General features: G+C 42.0%; 1 protein-coding gene across 3 annotated transcripts in view; it reads left to right on the forward strand.

Moving 5' to 3' along the window:
- The window catches only part of LOC128860453 (paired box protein Pax-8-like), a 34356-nt gene extending 16877 nt beyond the window's left edge, over nucleotides 1-17479 (forward strand). The window contains exons 2-5 of one of the 3 annotated variants that reach the window (XM_054097989.1): nucleotides 1351-1542; nucleotides 6253-6393; nucleotides 10814-11376; nucleotides 11868-17479. In XM_054097989.1, coding sequence (XP_053953964.1) covers nucleotides 1351-1542; nucleotides 6253-6393; nucleotides 10814-11376; nucleotides 11868-13019 — 2048 coding nt within the window. In that variant the 3' untranslated portion in view covers nucleotides 13020-17479. Of the gene's footprint in view, nucleotides 1-1350; nucleotides 1543-5670; nucleotides 5834-6252; nucleotides 6394-10813; nucleotides 11377-11867 lie in introns of those variants that run through there. The other 2 variants (XM_054097991.1, XM_054097990.1) reach the window with 2 other exon arrangements.
- Nucleotides 17480-20047: the final 2568 nt, after the last annotated feature.

Here is a 20047-nt window from a genome sequence, read left to right on the forward strand (position 1 = left end):
CTGGTTCTTACGCAAAGCTAAACTTCTTTCAAATTTAACTATAAATAATACTGAATGCTATTTTTTAAGACAATTTGTATGTAATAAATGGAGTTAAAAAAAAAGAAGATATTTCCTTTGCACTTTTAGACGAGCTTGTGTCGCTCTCGCAAAGCGTCGCGACGCTTCAGCCTGAGAGCCCCTGGTCTAAGTAGCCCTGCAGTTAATCAAGAAGAAAATGCACAACATTTATAGTTTTTCAAATGAAATTATTGTGTTGGAGAATACTAAGTAAATAGTAGCTGAAGTTCTAACGAGCTATGCGATTATATAATTTAATACTGTAAAAAGTAAAGAATTTTAGTTAGACTGATTTATGTTTGGTTTTTACACACACAAACTTTGTAATCTCATTTCCACCTGATTGCGGGGCAATAAAATTTGTTTGTCAATAATTCAGGTGCTGACAGCTGTGGTGGTTTTACATATTTCTACCGATTACAAACGTAATTTTTGTTTCAAAGTTGAATTTTCTTGACTTACTCAAAGTTTTGGTGCATAAATTATTATTGTTGTTGTGTATTTGTTTTAAATATTTTTCCTTTGTTAATTGAATACATATTTGCTAAACGTGCCCATTGTGTCGTGTTTTTCGTTTTTCTTGAGTCATGTGTGCTGGCGTAAATCATAATTATAAAATTGAATTAATCAGACGAAAATAAATATGTATTCAAGACAAATTAGGTATACAATCGAAAGAAATGCTCGTGCGGTAAAACAATTAAACCGTAATAAATGTCATGATCTGCTTATAGAGCACAGCTGTATAAATGCTTAATTTATTTGTATACGCTTTGGGCAAAGGTAAGGGGTTGAACGGTGTGACTTGGAGGAGGCTCGTGTTTCATTTTCGTTCAGTGCTCGCCCCTTATGGGGGGACGAGCGTAGCGGATAGGTTATTTTGTTTTTGTTTTTTGGTTTTTGTTTTTGTTTTATATTTGTGATGCTAAAATTAATGCTAAAAAGGAACAAAAAAATTAACGCTATTTATATAATTTAGTTAGTTATGTTGAACAAAATTAGTTACTCGTACCCGTAAAAGGCATAAAGTTTGTCGCAAATTGGCGTAGCAAAATTACTGTGCCTTTAATTGGCATTGCAAATTTAGAGGCTGCAAATTGTTGACAGCAGTACCTGCAAGTACTATTGAGAAATTATTTCAAAAAAATTATATATTCACATTTTAATTAGCAAGCAGAACCGAGCGCAATTGCCCACTGGAGGTACAGTTAGCTTGGCGAAACTTTTAAGTTCTATATATTTTGCATTAAATATATTTCTAAAACTCGTTACTTTGTTGCATAATTTCAGTTGGCCTCCCACCATCTGTGCAAATACCGGGCGCTGCAATTTTCGGAGCCGGTGGCTCACCTTCACCCACAACTCTGAATGCGCTGATGTCGCAGCAACGTTTACTGGAACTTTCGCGATTCGGTGGCCTACGCGGTTATGACATCGCTCAGCATATGCTGTCGCAGCAGGGTGCAGTTTCGAAGCTATTGGGTAAGTAACAAGCAAAATATACACATATTTAATTCATTTATTTTAAAGAATACTTGATAACTTCCATAGGCTGTAATGTCTTAGAAGAGGGCATTTAGTAGAGACATAATATAACTTTTGTAGAGACCCTCGGTGAAATTGTTGGGCTTGAGATGATCAAGTGCCTTTATCTTACTTACTTAATTGGACTTAACAACCCGTTAACGAGCAACTTCCTGCCGAATAATGTCTCGCCAGCTGTCCCTGTTTTCCGAACACCTTTTCCATTTTCTTAAGCCAAGAGAAGTCAGGCTATTTTCAATTTGAATCTTTCACCTCTTTACCGTTGACCGCCAATTGCCGTCTCATACATCCTATCTGCCGGAGCAGTTCTTTCCATACGGGTGACATTACTCAGGCCCATAGTCGCTGCAGGGTAGCTCAATCAACTATGTCAATATATCCGTAAAGCTCATACAGCTCGTGGTTCATTCGAAATGAAAAAGTAGTACTTTTCTATCGAAAACTCCAAAAGCGGCTACATCGGATTGTTTGACTATGGAGAAGCACCGGGATGATGAGCCTCTTGTTGGAGTGTGGTTTTCGTTCGTTGAGAGAGGGATTTACTACTCGATTGCGCACTTAACCCAAGATATATGAAGTGCATGACCTCATCGAATTTCAAGGCGCCGCGACTTCCAGGACGCCAGCATGCCCTTGGTTTTGCCCTCTTTTGCCACCAGAGCCAATCGTGCGGATGTATTACTTTACCGTTGAGGCCCTATGTCCCGCCGGGGAGGAGAGGAATCGAGAGAGAGAGGGATGTCATTACCTTTCTTACAAAGGAGCAATGGTTAGATCCAGGCACTTTCTTGCGAAGCTCGGTACGAACTATCTATGCAAATAGGGGCTAGTATTCTTAAGTATTCGTAGAAGCTTTGAGTTCATTCCCTTGGTGTTTGATCAATTACGCGTTTGCTGGGTTCGAGCGGTATTTTTTCCATTCATATGTATTCCCTCAAGGAAGGACACAGGGAATGGCTGACATGATTATAGTTGGCTCGAAGCTGAAAGGAAGGGTTGATGGGGGGAGTATTCTATGAGGAGCTCCCCACCAAGCTCACTGTAGTGTTTACCAAGCGGAGCTGGCCGCACTTAAAGAAACAGTTGATTTGTTGTTTACTTCTGTAACTACTGTAAGGAGGTAAATATCTACTCCGACAGTCAGGCGGCAATTAAGGCGCTGCGCTCGTTGTTTGTGCGTTCGAAATTAATAGGGAAATGGCTGATTTCTCTCCCTACTGTATCTGAAGACTTCGGTATGAGGTCCATTTGAGTTCCCGGCCCCAGTGGCGTAGCGGGAATATGCTGAGCTGATGAGTTAGCTAGACGGGGGACCCTGGAAATGGTTTCACCCCGAAATAAGAGGATTGGGGGTTTTCTTGAGAATCTGTGGTCTACCCCTGGAGAGATGGGCCTCGCGTCAACGTGCTAAATTGCGAGATCCTTCTAGCCAGGGTAGATCGGGGGCGCTCGAGAGAACTTCTAAGGCTAACAAACATGCATCTCGCGAATTTGGTGGGTGTCCTTACTGGACATTGTCCGTTAGGTATCCATATGATGAGACTTGGGATTGCGTCTAGTCCCTGGATAAGGATGAGGTGGAATCATCTCAGCATGTTCTTCTCAGCTGCCCTGCTCTCTATGGGCTAAGAATTAGATATCTGTGTTCTCACTTTTTTGCTACACCTGCGGATATACCAGCTTTAAATACCAGGCACTTGGTAAGTTTCATCAATAGCTTCAACTAATACAAATGTAATTAGCGATTGTTTGTTGTTATTCTCCTATTCAAAGACCCTTCTCCCATTTATCCCCTGTTTTTTTCTTTCTGGTTTTCCTTTTCCATGTAGGCTCTTGCGTGGGCAGCCATTCATTCTGACCTAAGTAGAGGCTAAGCTCTGTTGCAATTTAGAATGAGCTTGAAATTATGTTCTTTGGAGCGACCAACTGGACCAAAGCTAATTGTAGGGAAAAATATTGTGAAGAGTTAGATAAATCGAAGATCCCATTAATAAAGCTCACGAACATTTTTGGGCCAGTGAATGAAAGATTAGCCCGGCAAGGCCCTTAAACTCCAGGTTGCGTATAGAGAGATTTGTACGAAGTTCGGAGAAATACGGTGTTAACTGCCTAAAATGCTACCATGTCCCTTGAGAGATTGCCTCCAACTTCCTTTAACCTGATTGCACTTTGAGCCGCGGTAGAAATAACGAAAAAGTCGATGGGAAGTAAGTACAAAACGGCATTAAAGGCAGCAATGGGGCAAGTTCTACATGATCCGTTGATGCCAATACAAGCAATCTTTTGCCCACTCCTCCGCTGAAAGTGGGAGAAGGTGGTTATTTAATCTAAAAAGTATAAAAATATAAACCTTCTCGTAAATAGCAACAGTTCCGTTTTATCAGAATTGACTCTTGTATGCTGAACAGTGTTCTAAAACACAACAAAGTTTGTCTTATTTGTGTGCTCGGACACTGTGGTATTACAGGAAACGAGTTGGTTGATAAACTGGCTAATGAAGGCTCTGCAAGCATACAACTGGGCTCTGAACCCTTCCTAGGGGTTAATTCTGCATCGGTTGAACTATGGATTGACGACTTCATGAGGTCTACCCAAAGAAGACCTTCGTAGAAAGAGCCTGAGAGTACTGGTGGGTGTAATCGCAGGGCACAACACCTGTGGTCAGCATATGGCTACCATGTGAATCATTGATGACTCAATATGTGTATCCTCTCTTGAGATTGAGAAAACAGCGGAGCGTTTTCTCTGTAGCTGCCCGGCGTATTCTAGAATCAGACTTAGACTGTTGGGGTGCGATGTACAGGGTATGGAAAAAGTTCATACTCTTTCCCTTCCGGATCTCTTAAGATTCATTAATGAATCCAAAAGATTGGCGGAAGAGTGACCACAACCCAATTTTTCAGTCTTACCATCCATACTGTAGCTATCCTGTCTCTCTTTTCCTTCCTTTCCTTATTACAATGGTCTTTCTGACTAAGTGCTTGGACTTGTCTAATATTGATAACTGGTAGCCTAGATCTCACCCATGACTGAGGTCGATAGCATTAGGACCAAGTCATCGACGTATGCTACTATCTTAGCCCCACCCTTATTTAATTTAGTCAGAAATTCGTCAATAGCAACTAGCAAGAACACTACCTTGACTTTGCCTCTCCTGCCAGCTCAATATATTCTCTGCGACCGAGCAGGCACGAGATTCAGAAACAGAAAAGTATTTCCACCTCTAGTCTAACTCGAAATCTCGTCCCTGCTAGGTTGTAGGGAAGTTATTGCAGTGGCAGGAGGGGCTAAAGTCGCCAGACGCTGCAGCTGATGTCGTGAACGCAGTGACAACTGACTCCGTCGTGGTGTTATTTAAAGTCTCTCTATATCTATAAACGCCGTCAAACTAAATTGTTTCCTCTCCAGAGACTTTTCCACAGTCACTGCCACGTCATGTAATGCTGTTACGGTGGGATCCTTCTTCCCCTCCAACAGTAAACTAATATTACAATGGATATTTTGATATGTAAGTCCCTCTCTCCATAGATTAGAGAGATCTAATGTCTCCATATATGTATGTATGTATATACTACCTTACATACCTGCATATGCTTTTAAAAATTACAGCTTTACGTATTCGTATTCGTACGATTGCAACAATAAGTGCAGCAAAACTGCTACTTATTTGCTGCATGCAATGCGCTATTAATGTAACAAGCAACAACAACAACACATATTTACATTGTACAACACCAATAGGTGCATAATACAACGCTACACATTTCAATATATCTTTCATGTATGCATACATACACACATACTTGGCACAGCTTGATGCTTGACTTCCGCCGCTGTCCGTCAGTAGCGCCTTGTAGGTACAAAATACTCGTCTCGCCGATTGCAAATTGCTGATAAAGCTATTATATTCACATAAGTACTTTGTATACAAGTTTATTTGCACACTCATACATATGTATGGACAATTATGTATGTATGTATGTATGATAAAGATCGCTGCGACGGCAAATCGGTAGCCAGGTAACGAATACGCCGGCCACTCACTGAGTGAGTCAGGTAAGCAGTAGCCGAGCAGAGAGTTGTTGCAAGCCAAAGATGATTGATAATGTAGCAGTGGCATTTGGAAAGGGTTCCCAGTTGGCGATGATTGCTTCGTTAATGTTAGTGTCTATAGTGGCATCCTTTTTTGTGGCGCATTTTGTCACAGCAACACAACTGGGACTTGATGGTGATTAATATTTATTTAAACAGTAAACAGCTCACTAATTGCATTTTTTACTGCGAGCAAATTGTTAATTGCTCAGTGTGGCTTTAGTTGGATTGAGTTGCGCACCGTGGAGGGTGACTTGAGCAGAAGTGTTGATGAGTTTCTGTATGCAGTGTTGACATATCCTGTCATCCTGTGTGTGCGCAAGCAGTAACAAACTTCACGCATGCTTAGTTTTTTTTTTTAAACGAGTACATAAAGAACTTGAATACCTGCATTTTAACAACTTTTCTACGCGTATCCGCGCATCACAAACTCTCCATAATTATAATTTTCCTATACTTGTATAGTTTTACTTATTTACTTATCTTCAATTACTCAAACAGTTATAATTTACTTTATTTTGCCGTCGCTTTTTCGTTTGTTTCATCCATTTGCAGGCTCATTGCGTCCACCTGGTCTAATTGGTGGCTCCAAGCCAAAAGTCGCTACACCAACAGTTGTCTCAAAGATCGAGCAGTACAAGCGCGAGAATCCGACTATATTCGCTTGGGAAATACGCGAACGGTTGATATCGGAAGGTATGTACAAACATATATGATACAGACTTGTTACAGAATTATTACTTCCATATTAATATGAAAGTGTGTGGAAATGCATGAGTGTTGGTGTGCATGCATGCAAGCAGCGCGTTAGGCGTAAGATCGTAAACACCAATTAGAATGCAGCGCTGATTAAATGTGTACAAAACAGATATGCATGCACATGGCCGCTTGGTAAGACGAGGTGAATAGTAGCGCAATGAAGGTGCCTTCTCTATCCAAGTTTGAAGTCGTGTGTGTGCCAGTGTGTGCTGTTTGCTTCCCTTAAGTCATTAGATTTTAATCCGATACTGTTTGTTTGCGCGTTGCTCGCTACTTGATTGATTGCCCATCTGGGCTAATGATGGCTTAAGTCGGTTGAAGTGGCACTACTACAAGTACAGAAGCAGAGCGCACAGATAAAGCGGTTTGATGCAAAGTGGTTTAATAACTCATAAAATGCCTCAAAAACGACTTAATTCATTAAACCATTTTATGATATGCCTTTGTCTTATGTGTGCGTATGCCTTCGGATATCTGTTGAATTGGGACTAAAGTTAAGCTTAAGCAAGTGAAGCGGTTAATTTTGTAAAACTGTACATTGATAAATTGATAAGCTTATATAAATCTTATTGTCTCGATAAATGCGTTGAGATATATAGCGTAAGAGCAGAATGCGGCATCATCAATCGTAAGTAGCGAATCTCTAACCCCTTTATGGGCTGGAGGCGCTGGGTAAGAGAAGTCTTGCATCACAGGTCAAATCTTTCGATTCAGTTGCTTTGCAGTTTTGTGGCTAAGTTCGTCGTATAAAACTTGAATGAATACAGACCTCCACTACGACCATGAAAAATTTGCTATCATTGAATCTATGAGAACTTGAAAAAAGTGTTGCCAAACTGAAATGCAAGATGTTGATCTTCCGACATGAAGTAGACATATAAATTTTAGCTTATATTAAATTATTTCCTTTTCGTTACTTTACAATTATTTTAATTTTTTTTTGCGTATAAAATGAATTCGTTTGGGAGAGCGGTAATAAAATTTTTGAATGAAAGAAAATAGCAAAATTTAAGAATATTTCAAATGCAGCGGAAATCAATAATCCATGCAAATGGATGATACTTTGTACGGAAAATTTCCGGGTGCTAAAATATATAATTTTAAAAAATTTAAATCACAGTTTTGTTAACAATTTTTTATTCAACAAATCAACATTTACGAATGCACTTTTTTTTAAATATTAGATTTAATATTCACATTTTACTATTTTACGGCAGTTTCATATACATATTGGTAAAACAAAGCTGGCGAATCCGCGAACCAAACTGGCTAGGGAGGAGTCCCGAAAAAACCAAAAGGTAATGGAAAACAATGGTTCTATTACTCCAGGTGGAATCCACACAAGGTGCAATCCACCCGCTTCGGCGGCAGGGGCATGGATTCTGGAGGCCCCAACCATTACCCAAGTCTCTCAGCTTCTCGAGCGAGAGCGCATCCTGGAGGAGACGGGGGTTGCTATCGCAATCTCCTCTCCTTCAGAGTCTGAGAAACGTTTCCCTGCTTCGGAGGGCCTGAGTTGTGAGGTCTCTTCGGTGGCTGCACGACCTCCCAAAGAAGCAGGGAAATCGAAGAGCGTGACAAGGAGGAAGAGAAGAAAGCGGCGGGCAAGGCTCATGCGGGAGAAATCCTCATGTGGCTCTGCCGGCTCTTCTGCGTCTGTGTCTTCCAAAAGACCTCGGTCAGCGGAAGTGACACCCACGGAAGCTACCGAATCCTCGGTGGGCACGGGCACTCCCAAGTTGTCTCGCTCTCGAGGTAAGCGGAGAAAGAAGGTGGCTGAAAGCAGCACACCTCCCTGCCCTGCGGTTGCCGCCAATGGCCGAGCCACGACCCCCTAAGATACGAGCGCGGTTTTGGCGCCAGTCAATGTGGCGGGAAAAGGTTTTGCTGAGCCACGCCCCTATCGGCGCCTCGACAAAATGTCCAGCACAGTTGTCTGCCCGGCGAAATCTTCGTCAGTGGAGGATCGGGAGCTGGACCTTCGCCCAAGCACATCCAAGGGTCCGGCCAAGCCATCCTATAGCGAGAAGGCTGCTGGCCCACGACCTGTGGCTGTGATTGGAAAACTGGGGCCTGACCATCGGCTGACGGATGCAGAAATCAAATACTGCAAAAGTCAGCTGATGCGTCAGGTTATTGCCTCCGGTCCGGAAGCCAATGCGAAGGGCTATGAGATAAAGGACGGTACCATTAAGGTGACGTGCGCGTCTCTGGCCAACTTCGAGTGGATCAGGACCGTGGTCAATAACGTGCCCCCCATGGGGACCACTCGCTTCGCAGTCTACAGCGAGGAGAGTGTACCCCTCAGGAAGGCCATCTGCTGGATTCCGGATCCAGACCTGTCTACGGCGGATGTCCTATCATGTCTACGTGCCCAGAATCCGGGCATCAACACGAGGCTTTGGCGAGTCGTCTCGTACACCAAGAGCAAAAACCGGGAAGGAAAGGAAGCGGCTGCTCTTGTGGTGCGAGTGGACGAGGCCAGTGTTGATGTCATGGGCTCACGGTACGGGAACCGTCTGAGTCTCTTCTTTGGGACGGTCAGCTTCCATGTCTTTCCCAAATGATTGGCTCAGACGATTCCTGTAGCTACCGTCCCTTGACGGTGACGCAAATTAACATGCAGCATTCCAAAGCCGCTACTGCCTACTAAGTAGAAGGCTTTCCCAGCTGCACACATTACCCCACATAACAGCAGTGCAAGAGCCCTGGGTCTTTAGGGGCCGTCTCTGTGGCTTAAGTGCGCTGAAAGGGGCCACGTTATTATATGACAGGAGTTCTAGTAGACCTTGGTCTTATAGTATCATCCCATCTCACTGTGATGAGTCTTGAGCAATTCTGTTGCCAAGACCTGGTAGCGGCTGAGGTGTGTTACAGAGGTAGACGAGGATGGTCGAAGTTTGTGATTGCATCTGCTTATTTTCCTTACGATGCTCCGGAAGGGCCACCACCCGGGAAGGCCACTAGTCTCGTGAGGTTCTGTGAGCGGCGCAGTCTGGGTCTCATCCTATGTTGCGATGCTAATGCCCAGCATACAATCTGGGGCAGCAGCAAGTACAATGAACGGGGCTCTCGACTATTCGAATTTATCGCGTCCTCCTGCCTAGACATACATAACAAGGGCTCACAGCCAACGTTTGCAACAGCTAGAAGGCAGGAGGTGATTGATCTAACCCTATCAAACTCAAAACTTGGGTGGTCAATCAAGAATTGGGGAGTCCTTGCCGAAGATTCGTGCTCGGACCACAGGTACATTGAGTTTCAGTGTGGCGAGGAGGCACAAATGCCAGTGCCCTCTAGAAACCCAATATCCCTCCAACCACATCAGGGGTAGTGAAGTCCTGTAAATTCAGGCTGAACTATGTCGGTAGACATAATAGCTTGATGCTAACATGGGGCCCGGGACACGTGGGTATCGTGGGTAACGAGACCTCTGACTCCTTAGCTAAGATGGGCTCTGAGGCCAACTTCTTAGGCCCAGAGCCCGTTTTGCCACTCCCTTCTGCGGCCATCACGGCCACGGTTAGCAAATGGGTAACTACCACCTACAAGCGAGCTTGGCAGGCTGAGAGAGGCTGCAGATGGACAAAACTGATGTTACCTGTCATGTCCGATCGACTGTCGCAAACCCTTCTGTCATTAAGCAGAGGGAAGTGCAGACGGCTGGTTGGGCTGATGACGGGCCACTTTCTGTGGGCAAAGCACATGGAAAGGTTGGGCATCTCAGACAGTGTACTCTGCCCAGCTTGCGAAGAGGAGGATGGTGGACCACTTCCTGTGTGTCTGCCCCGCCTTCGTTCGAATCAGGTTTGAGGTCTTTGGCACTGATGTGTTAAGAAGCGACCATCTTGGTTCCTTGGCACCACAAGATCTACTCCGATTTCTTCGGAGATCTGGTACATTTAAAGAAAATTAAAAGGGAATCGAAGTGTAGTACTGAGTGCTGCACTGGCTGGTTGTCCCGACAAAAAAACAAAAAAAAAACTTATTCTCTCCTTCATTCTTTTTTTAAATTAGGCTCAAGTGAATTCCTTTTGTTTGAATTTTATGTATTGTACTTATAGAATCCGAATTTGCTAGAGAGAACATCGAAAAAAATTGACCCGCCTTAATATACATATACAAGTACAGTGGTGGGCATGCATTTAGCATTCTATGCCAAGACAACATTCTTCATATATACGGTACATATACATATATTCATACTTTTTTTATTTTTGGGCAAATTTTTTTAGTTATATATGGATTTTATCTAGCCAGACACACAATTTGTTAACATGAGCTGCCAAACTTTCTTAAAAGCATCATGTAATACTATCTTTAAAATCACTCACTGTATTCACTCTTCCCTTTGCAGCCGTTTGCACCAACACAACCGCTCCATCAGTTTCTTCCATCAATCGCATTTTGCGTAATCGTGCAGCTGAGCGGGTAGCCAGTGAATTCGCGCGTACTGCCGCCTACAGTCTTTATCCACCACACCCTTATGGCGGCTTTACCTGGCATCCCTCTGCAGCAGCTGCGGCGGCGGCGAATGCACCAACAGCTGCTCACTTTTGGCCCACGCAAGCGGCAGGTCCGACGCTTACTACACTACCCCCATCAGGTGGCGGTGGTGGTACTGGAGGTGCCAGTAATGTTGGCAGTGCTTCGGCTAGCGGCCTACTGACAACAAATAACCGTGCAATATCTCCCGGATCGGGCAGTCGTGACACTCTTGAATCGCCTGATGACAGTCGGCACGTCGATTCGGATTACTTGGACGATGATGATGAGCCAAAATTTCGTCGCAATCGCACCACTTTTAGCCCGGAACAATTGGAAGAGCTGGAGAAGGAGTTCGATAAAAGTCATTATCCATGTGTGAGCACGCGTGAACGTTTGTCTAGCCGGACGTCGTTGAGTGAGGCGCGTGTGCAAGTAAGTGGCGTTGGGTTATTTATCAATTTTACAGAGTTATGCTTTGTTGGTGTAGGGTTATGAAAGTTTATCTCTTGTTTGAAATATTATTGGAATCCTTACTTTTGACCAAATTCCGTAGTGATTTCTAAATCAAATCTATCTGAATATTTAAATCGAATCCGTAAATATCCAAATTTATATTCATCCTAATTATTTATATTCCTATTAGTATAAATATCGACTATTTAGATCTATATCCACATCCTTTGGATTCTTTACTTCATATTTCCTGATTATTGATTAATTTCCCTACATCAATTAAGTTTCACTGGATAGCGTGGCATTCTCTTCATCGCATTTCGCTTTAAATTTTTTAACCCTTGTTTGGTTTTTATTTGCTTCACTCAATCGCTCATTTCTTTTTTGTTCTCTTATCCGCTGCTTTCGTATTTATAGTCGCGTTTATTTTTTAACTAACCACATCGTCCTTTCCGCATTGATCAATTCAGGTTTGGTTTTCCAACAGAAGAGCGAAGTGGCGCCGCCATCAACGTATGAATCTGCTGAAACAGCGCTCCAGCCCCTCCGGCCATCCTCACATTCCGCATTCACAGCCGTCGCCCGAAAGCAACAACAACAACAGCTACAACAACAACAACAACAGCCTCAACCACAGTCACCACAGTCACAGCCATGCACCGCCAACAACGATGGGCGTGGCTGCTTCACCGACCTCCAGCTGTCACAGCAACAGCAACGCCTCTACCTGTGCGGCCACCGACCAACCAACACCGCACCACCATTACACACTTGGCGGCCAAGCAACAGGGACGACAGCAAATTCCCAAGGGAACGAGTTGGAGCTACGTCCGCTCGCACACCATTTGGCACATCATGCGCCTCACCCCCCACACGTAACGCCGAACAGTACGGCTGCGACAATGCTGCTGAATCACTACAGCCAACAGCAGCAACACCATCACCACCAACAACAACAACAACAGCAACAACAACATTTAGCCGCCAAGGCGCATTATGCGGCGGTGGCCGGCGGTCAGTTACAACACACGACGACGGATGTGAGTGCGGAGACAGCAGCGGCGGCGCAGCAACAGCATCCCCAACACTTGGCGGCTACTTTGGCGGCAACCATAGCGACGTCACAACAGCAACAACAGCAGCAGCAGCAGCAACTCAGCACATCGCCCACAGCATCAGCGCCATTATCAATGGGCGGTGAGCATAGCGCTTTTCGCTCGCTAGTGGGTTCGCCCTCCGCTGCGGCATTTGCGCACTTGGTGCGGCAATACGCTGTGGCAGCAACGTTATCTGCCAATGCGGCAAATATGGGCGCCGGTGGGACGGATGAACTCAAACAGCAGCACCATCAACATCAGCAACAACAACAACAACTGGTTACTGTCGATGACTCCTCCGAGGACTCGGAAGAAGAGATCAATGTGCATGACGACTCAGACGATGAAGTGGAAGTGGTGCGACGAACGCCGCGCGTCGGCGCAGTAGATCAAAATAACAGTTACAGCGGCGGCAGTAATAAAAACAATAGTGGCAACATAAATACGGACAATAATAATCAAGGTAGTGAAACGTTATCGCTAAGCGGCAAAGCGCCACTGCAGCTTACCAAGCATGACCGTTGAGCGGCCGTTTGCGGCGTACGAGCCAAGAGCGGCATTCTAATCGCGTGAAGCAGGGCGTTAAGCGCTGCGGATTGCATTTCAAGTAAATTTGACAAACCTGACTCGGGGGTGCGCTTGTGATTGACACCAGATCTTAAGTGGATTGCAGCAGCAAATATGCAGAGAGGTAAGTGAACGTATGTGCGAGCGTACGGGTATGAATAGCGCGCTGCCATGAACGGCTCAGTTTGTAGCGAGTTGTTGCTGCTGGCTGTGCGCTGGGCGCTTAATTATGAAAGAAACCAGAAACTTGGCGGGCACAAAAAGATACTTTGTACTTAGCGCTGCAATGGAAAAAATAACAAAAAAAAAAATAAATACGAATATATTTAAATTCAAATAAGCTTGTTCGCTTTGCAAAATTACAACAAATACAATTTTAAACCAAAGTAATTAACGAAATCGTACAACACCACAGAAGCGCCAACGAGCGCGCGCCGGCTATTTAACATATGCAACAACAACAACAACTGTTGTCACATATACATAAATCACCGCTAGTTGTTGTTGTTGTTGTATTTATCGTTTGCTGAAGAAAAGCATATTTTAGATTAGGTAATAAAAATATTGTAAAAATAAGTAAGTTTATTAAAAAATGCAATACAAAATAAATACGAATCGATGTCGTTGCTTGCGCGTATTGCTAATTACAACACATTAAAAATACCGAAACAGAGAAAAACGTAAAATATGTTGCAAAATATCTTAGCCTACATAAATTGCTTAATATACAAAATAAATATGTCTGTGTAAATAGTAATACTTGTGTCCTACTTCTCACTCCATTTCCACTTAAGGTCACAAATTCTAACCTCAAAATCAATAATTAGCAAAAAATATTAACATATATGGAATATATGTGTCTGTAAATGTAACATAAATATGTATGTATTTTTCGGCATTATTAACTGTGGATTTTTTAAAAAATAATTTATTTTGACTTAGCGCTTTCTACCGGTAAATAATAGAATTTCTGTGTTTTTTCGTTTTTTGAGGTTATTTGTTTACTTGGCAGTCGGTTTACGCTCACATCTTTTGAAATTTAACCATGAATGCTGGCTTATAAATTACGTAAATTTATTTCAAAAATCGTAATAATAATAATAATAATTTTTTGCAGTGCGCCCAATAGCCACCACTATGACCTAAAAAAGCTTTTGTGTCCTACTACAGGTTTTAGAAGAAGTTAACACCAGTCTATTTGATTAGTACTACAACCATTAAATGCATTACATCAGGTTCTATTTCATCTAGATATTCCCTGCCTCAGGCTGAAAATTAGTTGAAAGCCTTGCGTACAAATTTCAAAATATTTGCAACAGGATCTTTCTTGGTTTCATTCGGAGCCATTTGATCTCGATGAAAGATATGCAGTCTTGTCTGTGTCAAGGCAATCAGTTGTACAAGATATGATTTGCGGCTTCATCGTCCTCCAGACAGAGCCGACACTCTGTCTCATTTTCCTGATGTCTACTGCTGTTGACATGTTGTGCAATCCCATATTGTAGGTATAGGTACGCCTTTTAGCTTGACAGAGTTCTTGTGTGACTTCCCTATGGGTAATTATTTGCGCATTCTACCAACTATTTACCCTGCATTTCACTTGATTGGTCATGAAAGCCATAGCTTTCTTCATGTATATTTTTTTGGCTGCATGAGAACTGTCGATATCGATAACCAGGATTTGCATTAATTTTATAGCTGCAATATTAATGCAAACATTGCTCGACTCTCGCTACTACTCTGAACTTGAACAGATCCGACGCATACAAAATACATCTAAGAAAACAAAAACGAACACAGCTCAAGTAGCAACGATAGGAGTAGTATCGGTAGCTGGAGTACACATGAATAATCTCGCAAGTAGCGCTCCGGCCGATTCCAAGTTTTCTGCTACTACTTAAACTACAGAGAGTTCTGAACATTTTTTTTATAAGTACTCTGAGCTACTAGCAATAACGAAATGTAGCGTGGAACGGAACAAAACAATTGATCCCACGTTTTGCGCTACCTACACCACTACTCATCTGTTTAAGTTCAGAGTAGTAGCGAGAGCAACAATGACAACTAGGAAGTAACGGAGCAATTTTATTCCCTGTTGATAACTATGGTTTGACAGCTGCGAATGGCAAACTGTGTTGACATTTCTATTCATGAAGCTTTGATATATCATCATCAATCGATCAGTGCCAGAACAACGCTTCCGAGCTGTGGAAATTTACTTAAACAAAAAAAAAAATGTTCGCAAAGTTCATAGAGCAAAGTGAAGAAGAAGATGCCGAAATGTCGATTCGACGGCATTTTGAACTTGATGCCCTTGGTCTTTCGACTACGTGGGAAGTTTTACGTAAAGATCTTGGCTTACGTGCCTATAAAATACAGCTCGCGAAAGAATTGACGCCAAATGACCGTAGTTTGCGTTGCATTTTTGCTGATAGGTCTCCTTTAGATTTATTATTCAGTTTTATAGGAAAAAGTAGTCAAATGGATCACGTAGCTCGTAGCCGCGGCGGACATGTGCCTGATATCATTAAAAAAATAAATCAGGAAATTATTTACCAGATTATAAAAAAAAATTCAATCCAACAATATTTCTGTTTTGTATTATCATTTTAAGATTGCAAGCTCTTATAAAAGCAGCCGATAGTATTTTCAGTCGCAAATACTGGGTTGCCCATATTCGACGGACCCATGTGTTTTTTTTTTAAATCAAAGAAAAAAACATATTTTTTGATGTTGTCGATGATAACCATTTTATTTGGTTCAAGTAGATTTGTTGACATCACTTTTTGAATATGATATCTCTCAAATGCCGCCTTGAGCCTGTACGGCGTATTATGCCCGTTGTTAATATATAAACCTTGGATTTTAAATATCCCCACAAGAAGAATTCAGGTGGCGTAAAATCGGGCGAGCGCGCTGGCCAGTTAAAATCGCCATTTTTCGACATCAAACGACGAGGAAACAATTTTTTCAAAAAGTCGATTGTGGTGCGAGCTGTGTGCGGTGGAGCGCCGTCTTGTTGAAACCAGAACTGCCTCATACGCTTTCGTCGAATAATTGGCATCCCAAAAGTGGTTATCATATCGCGATAACGCTCCTGATTGACGGTAACAGCTTGATCATCTTCATTTTCGAAGAAAAACGGCCCAATAATCGTTTTCGCTTTAAGGCCGCACCAAACAGTGACTTTTTCGTCGTAAAGAGTCGTACCTCTTGAATTTCCTGAGTATTTTCAGTGGCGTAAATACGGCAATTTTGCTTGTTTACCGTCCCATTCAATAAGAAATGAGCCTCATCGGACATGATGATTTTGTTCATCTTCTTCTTTTTTTTACTTCTTTTGTTGAATATAAATTTCAACAATTTGGGAGCGCTCGCGTGGCGTGTACTGTTCCATGGTAAAAATGTGGTTGGACTGACGCTTCCAACGCGGTATGTCATTAAGCGATCTGACGTCTCTGTCAAAAGATACAGGGTTGCCAGATGGGTCCGTCGAATATGGGCAGCCCTGTAAGCAAAAGTCGCGAGTCTAGGCTGTTTGCCAAAATGGGAAGTCTAGCGCTCAATGGCGCTATTTAATCGGTTCAAGAAAAACAGCTTTATGTTAATTGATTTAATCACAGACCACTGACTCGTAGCTCAACAAGCTCGAAGATTGAACGTACCGCATTTCGACTATTGCAGAAGCTGTAAGAATGAGGAGGAAGCAGAGTCTGTCATATATTTTCTCTGGCACTGTCCTGTGTGGTATGCCTCTAGGTTAAAATACTTAAGCTCATCGTTCTTGAGTGATACTGATGACCTAAGGTATATAAGTGTTAGGCAGATCAATGCGTTTGTACTCAAAACAAAATGGTTTAATGAGGAGTAGCAGGTAACCTGTATTGTAGTATCACAATGGATCGGCAACGGTCTAACTGAGTTGGTGTAAGGACCGACTGCCAATTCTACTAAATTACGCCGCTGAGCCAACATTTGCCGCATTATTGCCGATATACGAGCCCTGCTACTCGAAAAAGCGGGCGCGAATTGTATTTTCAGACTGCGCTTCTTTCGAGTCAGGCGCGGCTCACTTGCCGAAATATCTTTTAAGTTTCCTAATGTGTTTAATTAAATTTCTATGCCTCTAAAAAACAACCTTTAAACATGTAGTTTCTAATAGTTGTTTGGTACTCCATCACTTTTCACTTAAGCAAGAACTACGAATGTTAGATAGGCTGTTTTGTCAAAAATACACTGATATTTATATGTATGTATGTATAGTAAATTTAACTGCAATAATTTACTACTTAAAAATGTCTTGTTATGAATAATTTTATTAAATATTTAATTAATTTGTAACTGAGTATCCGATAAGGAGCAGAATAAAATCAACAATATTTAAATATTTACTATTCAAAAATGGGAAATAATATATGTAGCAATTATAATTTTACTTTTAGCAGTATATATGTGTGTGTGTGTGTAAAAGTTTTGTGACACGTACATGCACAGTCCTTATATGGCTAGTTGAATGTGTTAATAAATAGAATTGTACAATAAAATAAATAATAAAAATAAAATATAAAAAAAGATAATAAAATGTTTTGAGTTTCAATTTAATAGGACAGTTATGGTTTGTATGTACAGGGTGTCCGGTGACTGAAACAGTTTTTAAATTTAAAATTTCTCCCTAACCGGGGAACCGCGTTAGCTTCGTTATTCGTGCGAGTTATTCAGTCACGTTGTCGCAGTGGGCGAGCCTTTTTTTCTGAGGTGACGCCCGTGAAGAGGAGGCTCTCATGAGTACTACCTAACACATGGGCTGAAAAGTCCCAAGCCTAACACATAGATGGCACTAATTTTATTGCATTCACCTCTTTTTCAGTTAGCACTAACATTAAAAAGACAGCTCTTAAAATTTCATGATATTCCATTCATTAGTTCCTGCGTTTTTCTGTTAAGAGTGACGCTACTTTTGTTACTTTCAAAACAAGGGATAAAAAAAAAATCGTGTGTTAATTTTACACCGCTTCCTGATGGGAAAAGTAGTGTCCAAGCGAAGCAATGGCTTGACAAATGTGAGACTCTGCTCTAACAGAAGCAACAATAAAGGGGGGGTTTGCTGACCTTAAGTCGATGATGCACAACGCAGTGGTCGCTCAAATGAGGCAGTAACACCAGAAAACATCAAACAAATCCACAAAAAAGTTTTAAATGATCGAAAAGTAAAGTTGCGGGAGTTAGCTGGCATCGTAAAGATATCAAAAGATTGTTGGCTTTATATTGCATGAGTATTTGGCTACGAGAAGGCTCTGTTTAAAGTGGGTGCCGCGTCAATCAAAACAATGGCAAAACTACATGAATTGAATTTCGAATTGCTCTCTCATCCACCGTATTCACCAGATTTGGCTGTTCGCAGACCTTAAAAAATATTCTCGCCGGTAAGAAAATTCGCTCGAATCAAGGGGTTATCGTTGAAACTGAGGCTTATTTTGAGGCAAAAGAGTTGGAATGATTGCGTTGTTCTTGATGGAATTTTCGGTGATGAGCTAATTTAAGCAAAAAAATCGTGTTTTCTTTGTTAGGATCTGGACTTTTCAGCCCATGTGTTACTATACCGGCATAGCAGTATGCCGACCTTTAGTCTCACCGTTGCACCTACGTACGAGTACTAAACATCTTTCGACAATCTACAACTCTCCCCGCGAAACTGCCAATAAGGTATTAACTCACGGGGCTGGTTAGCTCAAAGGCTCCCAGTTATTGTTCACGCCTACGAATCTCGGCGCGTCTTAGATCATTATCAATATGTGTTACATGCGCGCATACTCCTTTCTAGTTAATAGCTAATTTCAGCATAAAACCGACAGTATTTTCTCCATTTAAGATTTTTCAGGTTTCCGAACTAAAGTGTGGGCATTTAAACAAGACGTGATCAACATCTTCTTCCCTCTCCGTGCAGTTAAGGCAGTTTGGTGAACTGTAATGGCCAAATTTATGGGGATATTTTCTAAATACACCGTACTCTGAAAGGAATTACGTTAGGTGGTAGTTTTTTCCACTGTGGTTCCTTTATAACCACCATGGTTGTGAACTCATTCGTTCTGGTTCTGCTCCACCGGCCTTGCCAGTGCGTGATTGAATGACGCCTTTCTTCTGCTACAATTTCTTTATGCATCGCTCTACCGTTGTGTTCACAGTGAGCGAGTGAACAACGTGCGATGCGATTTCATGGTCAATGATTGAGTGCAATTGTTCGCGGTAGATTTTGTTCACGTTACTATATTCGCATATTTATGTGATGCCCCAAGTGAAGATCTAAAGCTTTCATGAGTGCGAAGGTTTTGGACAACAAGTGTGATGGCAAACCGCCTACGTCCCATCCGAACATCGAGAACAAATGAAAAAACCAAGCTAGTTCGTACAAGTTAAAACAATAATCAGCATCACTTCGTTGACAGGAGAAAATGTTAGAGTTATTTCGTATGATAAACACTATCTTTTGGAGTGATGAAGCACACTATTAAAATATTTATATACATTTTTTTGAAAATAGTCAGGGCGAGCAATTTCTGTTCACGGTGTGTCATGACGGTGAATGCTTCATTCTTATTTTCTGCAAATAATGAGAGAACATACTTCTTTCAATACTCATACATGGTTCTAGCAAGATGGCGCCCCACCATACTTTACAAGAGACACCATGGCGAGATTGCGCGATTTCTTGGTCATTCAGGTCGCCCGAATTTAGCTCTATGGACATTTTTCTGTTTAGCTTTTAATTGCTTTTAATACTGCCGGATCTAATTTTTAATTTGTACTTATGTAGTGGTTCTGCAAAGGTGTTTGATATGAGAACTAAGAAAAAAGACAAGCTCTTAAAAATCCATCGGTCATGCTGTTGTTTTTGTAACATTATTATTATCACTAATTTCTTTCTATTTTTGCTTTTGAGTTTGTATCAAGCCAAATTCGGAGACAGTCGGTTGTTGGCCTAAGGTTCC

This window comes from Anastrepha ludens, chromosome 4 (assembly GCF_028408465.1).
Source record: "Anastrepha ludens isolate Willacy chromosome 4, idAnaLude1.1, whole genome shotgun sequence".
Classification (NCBI taxonomy): domain Eukaryota; kingdom Metazoa; phylum Arthropoda; class Insecta; order Diptera; family Tephritidae; genus Anastrepha; species Anastrepha ludens.